The 12,260-nt window shown below is 42.9% G+C and overlaps 2 protein-coding genes across 2 annotated transcripts; one reads left to right on the top strand and one right to left on the bottom strand.

The window, feature by feature from the left end:
• Nucleotides 1-1,197: 1,197 nt before the first annotated feature.
• LOC308326576 (ADP/ATP translocase 2-like) lies at nt 1,198-2,151 on the bottom strand (the record flags this gene model as incomplete). The annotated part of the gene is made up of 1 exon (XM_080779516.1): nt 1,198-2,151. The coding sequence occupies exon 1, from the start codon at nt 2,095-2,097 to the stop codon at nt 1,198-1,200; it is 900 nt and encodes a 299-aa protein (XP_080635642.1). The 5' UTR covers nt 2,098-2,151.
• Nucleotides 2,152-2,809: 658 nt separating this feature from the next.
• On the top strand, nt 2,810-9,784 carry LOC308326646 (putative fibroblast growth factor 1). The gene is made up of 4 exons (XM_080779616.1): nt 2,810-2,981; nt 6,214-6,469; nt 7,312-7,415; nt 9,046-9,784. Exons 1-4 carry the CDS (start codon nt 2,955-2,957, stop codon nt 9,229-9,231), a joined length of 573 nt encoding a protein of 190 aa, XP_080635742.1. The 5' UTR covers nt 2,810-2,954; the 3' UTR covers nt 9,232-9,784.
• The last annotated feature ends 2,476 nt before the right edge of the window (nt 9,785-12,260 follow it).

The raw sequence follows: 12,260 nt of genomic DNA, 5'->3' as shown, positions 1-12,260 counted from the left end.
ACAGTCTGGGCTTAGTTGGAGGAAGCAAAATATGTGGAAAAATGTGCAAAAAGCAAGCCTATACCACTAGCTTTCTTCACAATGTGTTCATAAAGGTGTATCACCTCAATTTGTTCCAAAGCTGCTCCCTATTGACAGCTCAGCTGCTGAAAGTTGGGATGCTATTAACGACTTATATGGCAACATTTAGAAAATGGAAAATGTCATAGCATGTGACTTGTCACTTGAATGAACTGAATTATTTACGATGTCCTCTCCTTGACAAATGGCACTCCCTGGTGGCTGTCATGAACAACTGCTGTAGCATTACATCCTAGTACCAGTTCATATGGAAGAGAAATTTGACTTTCGGTAGCTGGGACCCTATAGTGAATAAGCAGATGCAAGCTAAACGTGTGCGAGCTTGTAGAGCTACTTTATAGCCCTGTTTTCTAATTTATGTATTTGATTTACTACATTTAAAAAAAAATCATTGAATTTGTTTTAAATAGATATTTATGCTTTTATTGGAATTGGCCTAATCACTAACCAGTAAGACACCTGAGGGCGCGAAACGGGCGAGGTCACCTGCACGCATCCACCTGGGTGACAGCAGACTGCTGGGCGAGTGCTGGCACTTTATGAATTCTGTACTGGTCAGGCCATATATGGAGTGTCTTGAGTGTACAGGGTTTGGTCAGATCAACATAGGAATGTCAGAACAGATTAGCTCCATATCTGGAGATGGAAGGGTGGCAGTGTATTGAGTGTACAGGATTTGAAAAAAAAAAGAGGAAAAATATGACTGTTTGACTTAAAGAATCTGTCTGTCTTCCACTTCCCGCTCAAACCACACAGGCGTCTCTCCTTTCCATCTTGACTAACATGTTTCACCAATATTTCTAAATCTAAATCTAAAGTAATCATACAAACCTGCTGAATGAAAGAACGGAGGTATAGTATATCCTTTTAACAGGAATATCATTTATATGTCTTTGTAGGTCTTCGAGTCTATTTATATTGCTTTTTGTGATTTAATGCCTTTCGTTTTGTGATTGAACGCAAATGTTACCTTCACCTCCATTTCCACCCATTGGTGATAGACACTATCAGAAGGCCATGTCTGGTGTTATTATACTGTGGTGTGGGGATTAATAACTAGCTAACTGTCTGCCGTTCAAATTATGTCATCCTTAGGCATATTTTGACATGGTTGTTTTAAAGGACCTTCTTCATCTCATCGTATAGCACCAGGACGAAAGCACCACCCATGCCTCGGAAAACGTTGGACAAGGCTCCCTTGAAGAAGGCCTTGGAGCCCTCGTCACGCGCAATCTTTTGCCAGCAGTCAATGGTCCCAGTGTACATGATGTCGGCTCCTTTGCGCCCAGACTGCATCATCATGCGCCTACGGACCGTGTCGAAGGGGTAGGACACCATGCCGGCAACAGCGGTCACAGACTGGGCGATTGCCCAGCTGACCAAGATGTGTGTGTTCTTGGGATCTCCAGGAAGCATACCTTTGGCTGTGTCGTACATGCCAAAGTAGGCAGCCCTGTAGATAATGATGCCCTGCACGGACACATTGAAGCCCTGGTACAGGCCTTTAGCACCGTCAGACTTGAGGATCTTCCCCAGGCAGTCTACCAGGCCGTTGAACTCTCTCCCGGCGCCGGCCTTGCCGACGTCGGCGGCCAGACGGGTTCTGGCGAAGTCGAGTGGGTATACGAAACACAGGGAGGTGGCTCCGGCCGCGCCACCGGAGGCCAGGTTGCCGGCGAAATATCTCCAGAACTGGGTCTTCTTGTCGACACCATCGAGGAAGATCTTCTTGTAATTGTCCTTGAAGGCAAAGTTAAGAGCTTGAGTGGGGAAGTATCTGATGACATTGGCGAGGTTACCTCTCCAGAAGGAGAGGACGCCCTGCTCCTTGGGAATGCGGACGAAGCAATCTATGATACCCTTGTACTGCTGATCTGCTGCGATCTGCTTGCTGACATGCTGGACCTGAAGTAGAAGCTTCACTCTCTCAATGGGGGCGACGGCGGTCTTCGAGATGGCAGCTGAGACGCCGCCAGCCAAGAAGTCCTTGGCGAATGACACAACGGTTTCATTCATGGTTGTAAAGATGTTGAATATAGATATTACAACAAGCAACAGGCAGTGAAGACAACGTGGATGCACACAGACAAAAGAGACTGAGAGTGGGAGCACACTTTTAAACCTAGTTTCCTCATATCTCGTCGTCATAACGAGATATTATAGCCCATATATGGATCTAAACCACATTTTAACTTTGCATAGACTTTAAGCCGGCCTAAACACTATATTACAATGTTATGTCTTTTACAGAAGCTGACCTCAGTGTTACAGGAACTGGAATGCAGGGGGGGGGGGGAGGTTAATATTGGGGTTCTGAGGCGGGTATATTCTGGGAAATGAATTCAGCTTTCTTTCTGAATATTGTGTTGCTGGCAGTACAGTGTCTCCAGGAGGAGGCTGTATGGAATGTATCGCAGGACAGACAGACAGACAGACAGACAGACTGACTGACCCCTGCATGGACGGATCATTTCCCACTGCTTCTTGGCTCCCACAGCCGAGACATTTACTGTATATGTCACTTTGTCTCAATTACTAGTTCTTTCTCTCTGCCCCCCTCCCCTCTCTCTTTCTCTCTCTCTCTGTCACACACTTACCAGCGTGGTAAATTTAGCTCCACCATCAACCAGCTGAAAGTGATCCTGTGACGTTGATAGAAGAGGGACGGCAGTGACGGTGTACAAATAGAGACTCTTGTTCAGATTCCTGAACATTGCCAGGAGCAGCCACCACAGCAGGGAAACGTGGAAGGGGGAGGCACATTTCTGGAGAGCAGCGAACCAACCAACGAACGAACGAAAGGGACGTCTGGCACGTAGGCACCAAGCCACAGCTTCACCCATTCATTCATTCAGTGAGGACAAGAGGACATCATGCTGGCTCACATGGGACATCCACAGGTAAGAGACTTGGGGATGGGACAAGCCAGTGGGACAGGGGGGCACCATCTGGAAAACAAGGTGTAGACCTGCTATTTTTGGTGAAGAGGTTTGCTGAATTTACCAGAATAGGGATGCTGCCATGCTGGCCTGGGCTCTAATGGTTAAACATCGAGTGTAGTTATTTTCAGTCTGTCCTAAATGGGAACTGATATTCTCTCATACTTGTGACATACTGTATCTTATAGGGAAAATATTTGCATATTCATGTATACCATATTATGACATATATGTAAGGTATAAAAACAATGTAATTCAAGGGTGCCGTGGATGAAAATGTTACTTAGCTAAGCAGTGGTTCTCAAACGGAAAAAGTTTGAGAACCACTGCTTTAGCAATCCCAGCAAGCTGCAAGCAGCAATGATGACGTTCATGACGACCCTCTTGTAAACAAGTGTAATGCTTTATTGGGTCGTCCACTCAGACTAAAAGTCTTTGTATTGAGTTGTGCTTGAAATGTACTGTAATTCTGCAAACTGTTAATAAATATTTCAATCAATCAATAAATTCAGGACTAGGCCAGATCACAGCCCATATGGGGATGATCTTCACCAGTTGAAATAATATAGCTTATTCTGGGCCAGACCGCAATCGAGACGTCACCAATTCATCCAGGTCCTGACCGTGCTTGCTGGGATGTGAAACCTAGTATCCCAATTATGGGGCGATCGTTTGGTGAAAATAGCAAATCTACAATCTGTTCCAAGAGCTTGTAGAGCAGGGATTTTCAACCGATTGTGAACCAGATTTAAGGCTCATTCATAGTCTGGATTTTCGGTGGTGAGGTGACCACCGCTCTGGTGGTGAGGTGACCACCGGAGCTGAAATAACGTTGAGCGGTGGTGAGTAAAAACAGACAGAACAGCGGTGGTGGTGGTTTGCTCTTCACCGCGGCTCATGACGTCATGTTGTAGTTCGGTGGTCACCTCACCACCGAAAATTCATTATGATCCTTTAGAATCAACCTGGGGACTACTGTGCTGGGTTGACTGAATCATGGCAGTTGTAGTTCCTGGTATACCTGGCTGTGATGTTTGCAAGGGCTGTCGTCCAGTCTTGTGTTACATGTATCATCTTGGTGGCAGTTTATTTGAGTCTAGCAGTGTGGAGTACTGGAGTCAGGAGCATTCATTCACGATCAACCAGTGTTGATTTTGACAGCAGATTTAGTTGTAGTCTTTTGAATACAATTCTATTTAGTTTTAGTCATATGAAATGCTTTAGTTTTGGGCGACTAAATATCATGTGAATTTAGTCAACTAAATCTACAGTTGATTTTGTCGGCAAAAATGTATTTTGGTAGGCCTTGATGGTACTTTTGATGGCAAAGGTACAACTTGGCCCCAGAGTTAAATGACGTAAGAATCATCGGTTGTGTTGAATAGCCTATTGTAGGACAATTAGAGACACAAAAACATCTCTCTGGTCTGACTCGGGTTATTTTATTGAATGCACGTGTATTTAATTATTTGGATGTCAAAGTGGGGTCTAACCGAGGGACCCTCAGGGTACCTTGAGGGGGTTCCAAATGGACCCTTACAGGTCTGTAACTCTAAGAGTGTACAGATACGAGGATCCTTGAAATGAAAATTCATACATGAATGTCACTCAAAGTGTACCTCTGACACACACACACACACACACACACACACACACACACACACACACACACACACACACACACACACACACACACACACACACACACACACACACACACACTCACACACACAGAGGTCACGTAGTCTCCTGCCACCCACTCTCCATGGGTCGGTGCGTTGGGTTGACGTCATTCGCACTAGGAGGTCTGTCCAAAGGTCCCTGCGAGGGGAAACCAAAACCTCACATCCCGTAACACAACAGAACAGAGCTGTGCAACTCCCAGCCTCTCGCTCACTCACTCAGGGGAAAAAAGCAGCAGCCTGTGTGAGTATGTACTGTAGGCCTCACATTCCTCCTGTCCATGTGGTCTCTTCTCTTCTCTTAATTCCTTTCTCTTCTGTTTCTCCCACATCCGCAGACTTGTGTACAGTCGTCATGACAGCTGCTGCTGGGAATGGGATATCTCTCTCTCTCTCTCTCTCTCTCTCTCTCTCTCTTTCCAGGAAGGATGTATGAGATTACTCAGATATTTTGGCAGTGAAATTGGACAGTTGTTTTTTCCTTTTTTTTACCTCCCTTTTTTATTCGTTCTCGTGGAGTTGAGAGAATTGGATTTGGTTGCCAGCCAGGTTGATTTGAGATGGATGAGTGACAGGTGTGAACTATCTAGGCCCTATTTTGCACATTAGGAGATGTAAATGTTTGTTTTGACAGCATGGTAATGTATTTCACTTAAAATTTAATTGTTCAACTTTCAAATGTTTTATTGGTGCTCCTTAACAATTGCATTGTTTGTTTGCCTGGTGTAGGGCCTCTGTTCTCGTATACTGTAGGTAGGTCTAGGCAGGGTTTGACGACTTTTACCCTGATGATAAACGGATTCTGCCGGCAAGCTTTATCTGCTGTAATATTGTTAGTTTAATCTTAAAAACAGCAATTTTGTCCTTGATTTGAAGTGAAGGACTTCGCGGTGTCCTGACCCTCAGGGTTCTCTAGTGTAATTTCTGTTTTCTTGCGTCAGGTTGTGACCTTCTCGATCTGCTATTTTCAGCAATGGTATCCCCCACAATACAGATGCTGGGGGTTAATGGTTAAGTAATATTCAAATATTGTATATTGTTCAGCTGAGAAGCCATGGTTAGAAGCCTCTGCTTCGGGGATGTTGTTTTATATGAATCTGTGCCGGTCCATCTGTAAAGCCTAGGCTATAGCCTTTGATTTCAGGTGAAGATGACATCACCATCATCTGGAAGTCATTTACCAGAAAGAATCTGTGATGCCGGCTTTGAAAACAAGTCCGGTCATGTAGATTTGACTTGGCCCTCGACCACATCTGATTCCCCTGGCAGGCTGGCTGGCTGGCTGCGTCGGTTCATACGTAGAGCAGAATGCCTTAAAAGGCACAGAGAGATTAGAGAGAGGACAGAGGCAAACACAGACAGACAGACTCTCATAATCAAACCACCTACGGCAGCCAGTCTGTTCCCGTTCCTGTCCCAGAGCAAAAACAAAACGCAGAGCAGGTGATCATATAGTAAACGTTATGGATCTTCTTCTGTCGCTGAACGACCGCCCTCCTCCATCCTTCCAGCCACAGGCGGCGGGGCTTCTGTTGGGGTCGTCCGGCGGAGCCTTTCCTTCTCCACCAGCGGCGGCCACGCTGTACGGGATGATGATGAGCGAGGGAGACGTCACCACGCTACCCGGCGCGGCAGGGGACGTCCTGCTGCCGCGGCTCGACCAGCGCTGCTCCCTGACCAGACTGTACTGCCAGAACGGAGGCTTCCACCTGAGGATGCTGCCGGACGGGACCGTGAGCGGAGGCAGGCAGGACAATGACCCCTACGGTGAGACAGAAACACACGTTTGATGTATTTTACAATGTAAAACCCTGTTAAACATGCTGTATGGAAATCATAACATTTTCAAGAATAGCCAACATTTTTCAAGATCCAAAAAATTCCAAAACTTCCTATATCTACAGTACAAGCTGACAACGCACCACGATGTGAGGCATTGTGTGCTCGTAGATCTGCTATTTTTGCTATTTGCTATTAGAATAAGTTTACCTTTTGCGTTTGTTTGTGTGCACACATGCACAACACGTTTGGGATGTCTCAGCTTGCGTGAGTGGGTAGAGGCAGGTGTCATCAGGAGCCCCCTGCAGTTAAGTGACGTGTAAATTATTGTGTTGTTTAGCTCAATGGCAGCGAGGTGAACCTACATACAGCAGTATCTGTAGACATTGAATCATTGGTCTATGTATCTGTTGTGTGTTGGTTCCTGCAGACATCTTGACATTGTCTCTGTTGTGTGTTGGTTCCTGCAGACATCTTGACATTGTCTCTGTTGTGTGTTGGTTCCTGCAGACATCTTGACATTGTCTCTGTTGTGTGTTGGTTCCTGCAGACATCTTGACATTGTCTCTGTTGTGTGTTGGTTCCTGCAGACATCTTGACATTGTCTCTGTTGTGTGTTGGTTCCTGCAGACATCTTGACATTGTCTCTGTTGTGTGTTGGTTCCTGCAGACATCTTGACATTGTCTCTGTTGTGTGTTGGTTCCTGCAGACATCTTGACATTGTCTCTGTTGTGTGTTGGTTCCTGCAGACATCTTGACATTGTCTCTGTTGTGTGTTGGTTCCTGCAGACATCTTGACATTGTCTCTGTTGTGTGTTGGTTCCTGCAGACATCTTGCGAGTGAAGGCAGTGAGTGCAGGGGTGGTGGTCCTCAGGGGGGAGGAGACAGGCCGCTACCTGGCCATGAACACAGACGGACACCTCTACGGATCGGTGAGTATAGGCTCGTAGGTCAAATATTGATCCATTGGTTTTCTATTGGTCATATAGGCAACTCTTCTTGGGCGCCGGGACATATACGGTACCAAACATCAGATAAATAACTAATCCGGATATTCATTCATTATAGCCAAAGACAAAAAAAAGAAAGACATGCCCACACGGTAAAATATAATATTCATTCATACTTTCAGGGACTCTGCAATGTTGGTTAAGTACAAGGTAAACGTATGTGTCAATGGATACATTTATTTTGTGAAAACAGATACCCTTTAAATTAGATAAAGTCAAGAGTCACAGCGATATTTTATAGAGGAGGCCATTTCTTTCCAGCTTACTGCGGAGCAGTGGAAAACTACTGAGTAGAAGTATTTAGTGTTTTCCCCATAACCTTGTAATCAGCATGAGCAATAGTGAAAGTGGTGCCATGGGTCCATAATGCTATAAATCATAAGATGATGAGTAAGGTAGAACGTCAGATACCTTTAGATGTGACGCATTAAACTGTTGCTGTGCGTACAGTGCATATGTCATACACAGTAGTTAAATATGAACTGTACATTGTGCGTGCGTCATACGCATTAGTTAAATATGAACTGTACATTAGACTGCTGTGTGTACAGTAGGCTACATATGTCATACACATTAGTTAAATATGAACTGTACATTAGACTGCTGTGTGTACAGTAGGCTACATATGTCATACACAGTTGTTAAATATGAACTGTGGTGGAATAAATACTATGATGTTTTACTTGATAAAAAACAGCACGTCCACAATGTAGAAATTAAAAGTCCTGTAGTACCGGTACTCAAAAGGATCATTTCACAATAATGCATTCATGTTTAATGTTACAGTTGGTAAAGGTGGGGCTGATTTGAATTACATTGTGTGCTGCTGCGTAGCTCAACCTATAACTCGGACAGAAACACTCACGTCAAAGTAGATTAACCTTGTATTGCAACGAATGGAATATATAGTTAAACTTGGCGTTAAAGGCTCCGCTCTGGGAGATGTTCTCTGAATTTTGTCTAATCAGCAATCAGCATGCTAACCAAAATCAGGGAACGTTGAGCAAAACCCTCATAGGGATACGATAGTATTGCAGCCATAAGCAATACATTGACATTGATATTTAGCTTGAAGCAGCTAAATAGTGTTTGAGCCTATGCCAGACTCTGATCAAAAGGTGGAGGCTGGGGTGGAGGAGGCAGCTAAGCATCAGTGGATGCGAAGCAGGCAGCAAGACAAGCAGAGATGAAGTGAATGCAAAGCCGTATTTAAAGGGAACGCTATGTTTGAGCGTGATCTCTGATTGGAGTATGGGTGTGTGACTTAATGATCAGCTGAGATGTGAATGAGGATTTAGGAAGCCAGGCTGATTGATACAATCAGCTGACTGACAGCTGATTACATCTGAGGCGTACGCTGTGCTTCATCAATACATACCAGTGAATGTATGTTTTTTAATGCATATTGTAACAGTTTTAGTAACTTTGTAGCTGTCAAATAATCGCATTTGAGTTAAAGGTGTAGTGGAGTAGAACAGTATAATGTGCCAAGAAAAGGAAACACTAAAGCAAAAGTACCTCAAAACTGAACATGAGTGTCTCTTGCTCGCAGCTGGCATTGACGGATGAGTGCTACTTCTGTGAGAAGTACGAGGAGAACCACTACAACACGTATCGCTCTCAGAAGTACAGCTGGTATGTGGCTCTGAAGCGGAGCGGTGAACCCAAGCCAGGACCAAACACCCACCAGGGGCAGAAGGCCATCTATTTCCTGCCCAGGCCTGTAGGCAGCCTGTAAATCAAGTGTGTGTGTGTGAGTGTGTGAGTGAGTGTGTGTGTGTGAGTGTTAGTGTGTGCGTGCGTGCGTGCGTGCGTGCGTGTACACAGCGTATTCCATCTACAAAATAATATCCACTTCATGAGAAACTGTATATAATAGTTGAAAGTATTAGCCAGAATGCTTCATTTAATATATATATATATATACACACACACACACACACACACACACACACACACACACACACACACACACACACACACACACACACAGATTAATTTATTCTGTATAATGCAGGTACATATATATGCAGGGATATTTGTGATTATGACAATGAATGCACAGTAAGAAGGGCATCCAAAATGTGTCTTTGATGATCAGCTAGAATCTGTTCGTCCTGCATGGCTCAGAACAGGACAAGCACGCCAGAAAACCCATGAACGACCAGTTGTACAACACTCTGCCGTAGGATAGTGGTCACATTTAAACTGCCGCCATAACCTAGTTTAGTATTTATATTTCCATCCCAAAGAGTCGGTCCGGACCCATTTGTAGCCAGGTCGCGGACACTTTTTTATGCGTCCCTATTTTTTCCTATAGGCCAATGGTAGGCCTATAGGAAAAAATAGGGACGCATAAAAGTTTTGAATTATTATCATTTCATAACATTAAAAAAAAAAAACTTCTCCTGAATTAAAAACATCTTCTTTCAGTAATTTCATGAAGAAATCAAAGACAAATCTAAGCAATTCCGTATATTAGAAAACAAATGTTTAAATAGTAGTGAGAATAGGCGATCTGATAGGCGAAGTGATGCCGTGGTCGCAAAGTGAGCTTAAAGATGTGCTATTTTCACTATAGTTATATCAAATGGAGATATCAAATGTTTGGGAACCACTGCTCTAGAACTGCTGGTTTTCTATTCTAACAGGACCTCTAGTACTGCTGGTTTTCTATTCTACCAGGACCTCTAGTACTGCTGGTTTTCTGAACTACCAGGACCTCTAGTACTGCTGGTTTTCTATTCTACCAGGACCTCTAGTACTGCTGGTTTTCTGACCTACCAGGACCTCTAGTACTGCTGGTTTTCTGACCTACCAGGACCTCTAGTACTACTGGCTTTCTATCTTATTAGAAACCAGGACTGCTGCTAGTTTTCTATCCTAGTTAGGTCTGATAAATAAGTAACCTGTGATAAAAAATGGTTGTTGCCTTATTCAAAAGATCAAGAAACGGCTCACAACCTCACACATAACCATATTGAGTACTGTGTTAAATTTATGGTGGTTACAACAAAGTAATAATGGACCCTGTGAAACTTATTCCATTATTATCTTCATTCCCCTTCTTAGAACAAGCATATTGCTTTTCATACAATTATTGTTGGAAGTCTTAATTGTGAATATTTATTGATGTCATTAATTGATGTTGAATAATGATGCATAGATTGTGTTTATGCAATTTATATATATATAATTAAAGACCAAAAATGGCTGTTCAGTCACCCTTTTTAAGTAATTACGAATGTATGAATGCAATATGTTAATGCATTACAGTGGAGACCTATAATATGAATTATTAATAAAGTTATTTTCTACTCTTTATTGTGTGTGCCACCGAATTACCACAGCACAAACACAAGATGGCGCCAAAGTATTTCTTTGAGTTAGGTATGAGTTGAGTACATGGTTGGAATGCTATCTCTTAGGTTGGAAATTAGAAGCATTTCCACCCTCTCCCGGTCAAGCATCTCTGGACTAAAAAGTCCAGGTACATTTTTGATGAGCTCACACTTACATTGCATCACTTCGTGCCATGCATGCTGTGAGCTTGTACATCTGTGCCATGCATGCTGTGTGTGAGCTTGTACATCTGTGCCATGCATGCTGTGTGTGAGCTTGTACATCTGTGCCATGCATGCCGTGAGCTTGTACATCTGCTTGAACATTTTTTTTTAATCACACATGTCATCATACATCACATTCCATGCTCAGCCAATCAAATTATCACAAATGTCATTCCAGCCAATCACTTTCGGCATCTTCACTGTGTGAGGGCAGAAACGTCACTTTTTATCCTCAATATGTATATATTGAAATGTTATTTCCTTTAGAGGATAGCCCCTTGAGATGTATCATCTCGTTTTAGAGAGGGTCCTCGGGCACCAAAACCAAACCACTCAAACACTACATCAAGACCAGAAGCAACTACTGAAACACCTAACAAAATACTAATAATAGTGATACTAATAATGAAAATAATAAATAAAGATACAAATTATAATCAAGCATTAAAGTACACACCTCTCTCCAAAAATCTAAAACAAGTACAAATGGGTTTCAGGTCTACAAGCAAAGAAGCCTTGAAAATGTTAAATGATGTAATTGATCTCAAAGAAAGTTGTTCCAATCAGATTTAAACTGAAAAGCACGTCTCCCAATGTCGTTGGGCGTACAGAAAAATAAAGTTGTTGAGTATGTCTAAGAGGGTATCTAGAGTTATATGTAACTAATAACTGTTTTAAATTAAATTAAAGTAAATGCACTTAAAATGAAAAGCAACCAGTGGAATTGCCTCCTCGTTTGAGGAGGCAATTTAAGGTATCGTACATGACAGTGGTGTGTCTGATAGGGACACCTCAAGACAAATCTACAGATACTATTATACACAACATTTAATGAATGGAGATGAGCTTCAGTAGTATTCTGATAAATGATATCACCATAATCAATAACAGGAAATAAGAGTTGTTGAACAATGCGTATTCTTACTGTGAAAGTAAAGCAATTTATAGACCTGTACATTATCTTGAGACTAATATTAATCCTAGTTTTAATAAACTCAATATGAGGTCAAAAAGGTGAGCTCAGAATCCAACCAAAGACCCAGGTATTTAAACACAACAGAGTTAAGAATGGACCCATCAGCAAAGTGAATGGCCAAGTCAGACGGAGCACGGTTAAGATGGTATCTAGTGCCAAAAAGCATACTGTACTACAAGACTTCTGTTTGTTTACAACTAAGTTGTTGTTTGAAAGCCATTCCTG

Source organism: Protomyctophum bolini (genome assembly GCF_963924005.1).
Source record: "Protomyctophum bolini genome assembly, chromosome: 13".
Taxonomy (NCBI): Eukaryota; Metazoa; Chordata; class Actinopteri; order Myctophiformes; family Myctophidae; genus Protomyctophum; species Protomyctophum bolini.
Note: the sequence above shows the minus strand (reverse complement) of the source record. Positions and strands in the feature narration are given on the sequence as shown.

What these genes read in the sequence shown, in the direction of transcription:
- LOC308326646 (XM_080779616.1), top strand. Translation starts at nt 2,955, where the DNA reads ATGCTGGCTCACATGGGACATCCACAG. An exon ending in GCAGGACAATGACCCCTACG is followed by an intron (nt 6,470 to 7,311) that starts GTGAGACAGAAA and finishes TGGTTCCTGCAG; the next exon opens with ACATCTTGCGAGTGAAGGCA. An exon ending in ACGGACACCTCTACGGATCG is followed by an intron (nt 7,416 to 9,045) that starts GTGAGTATAGGC and finishes TCTTGCTCGCAG; the next exon opens with CTGGCATTGACGGATGAGTG.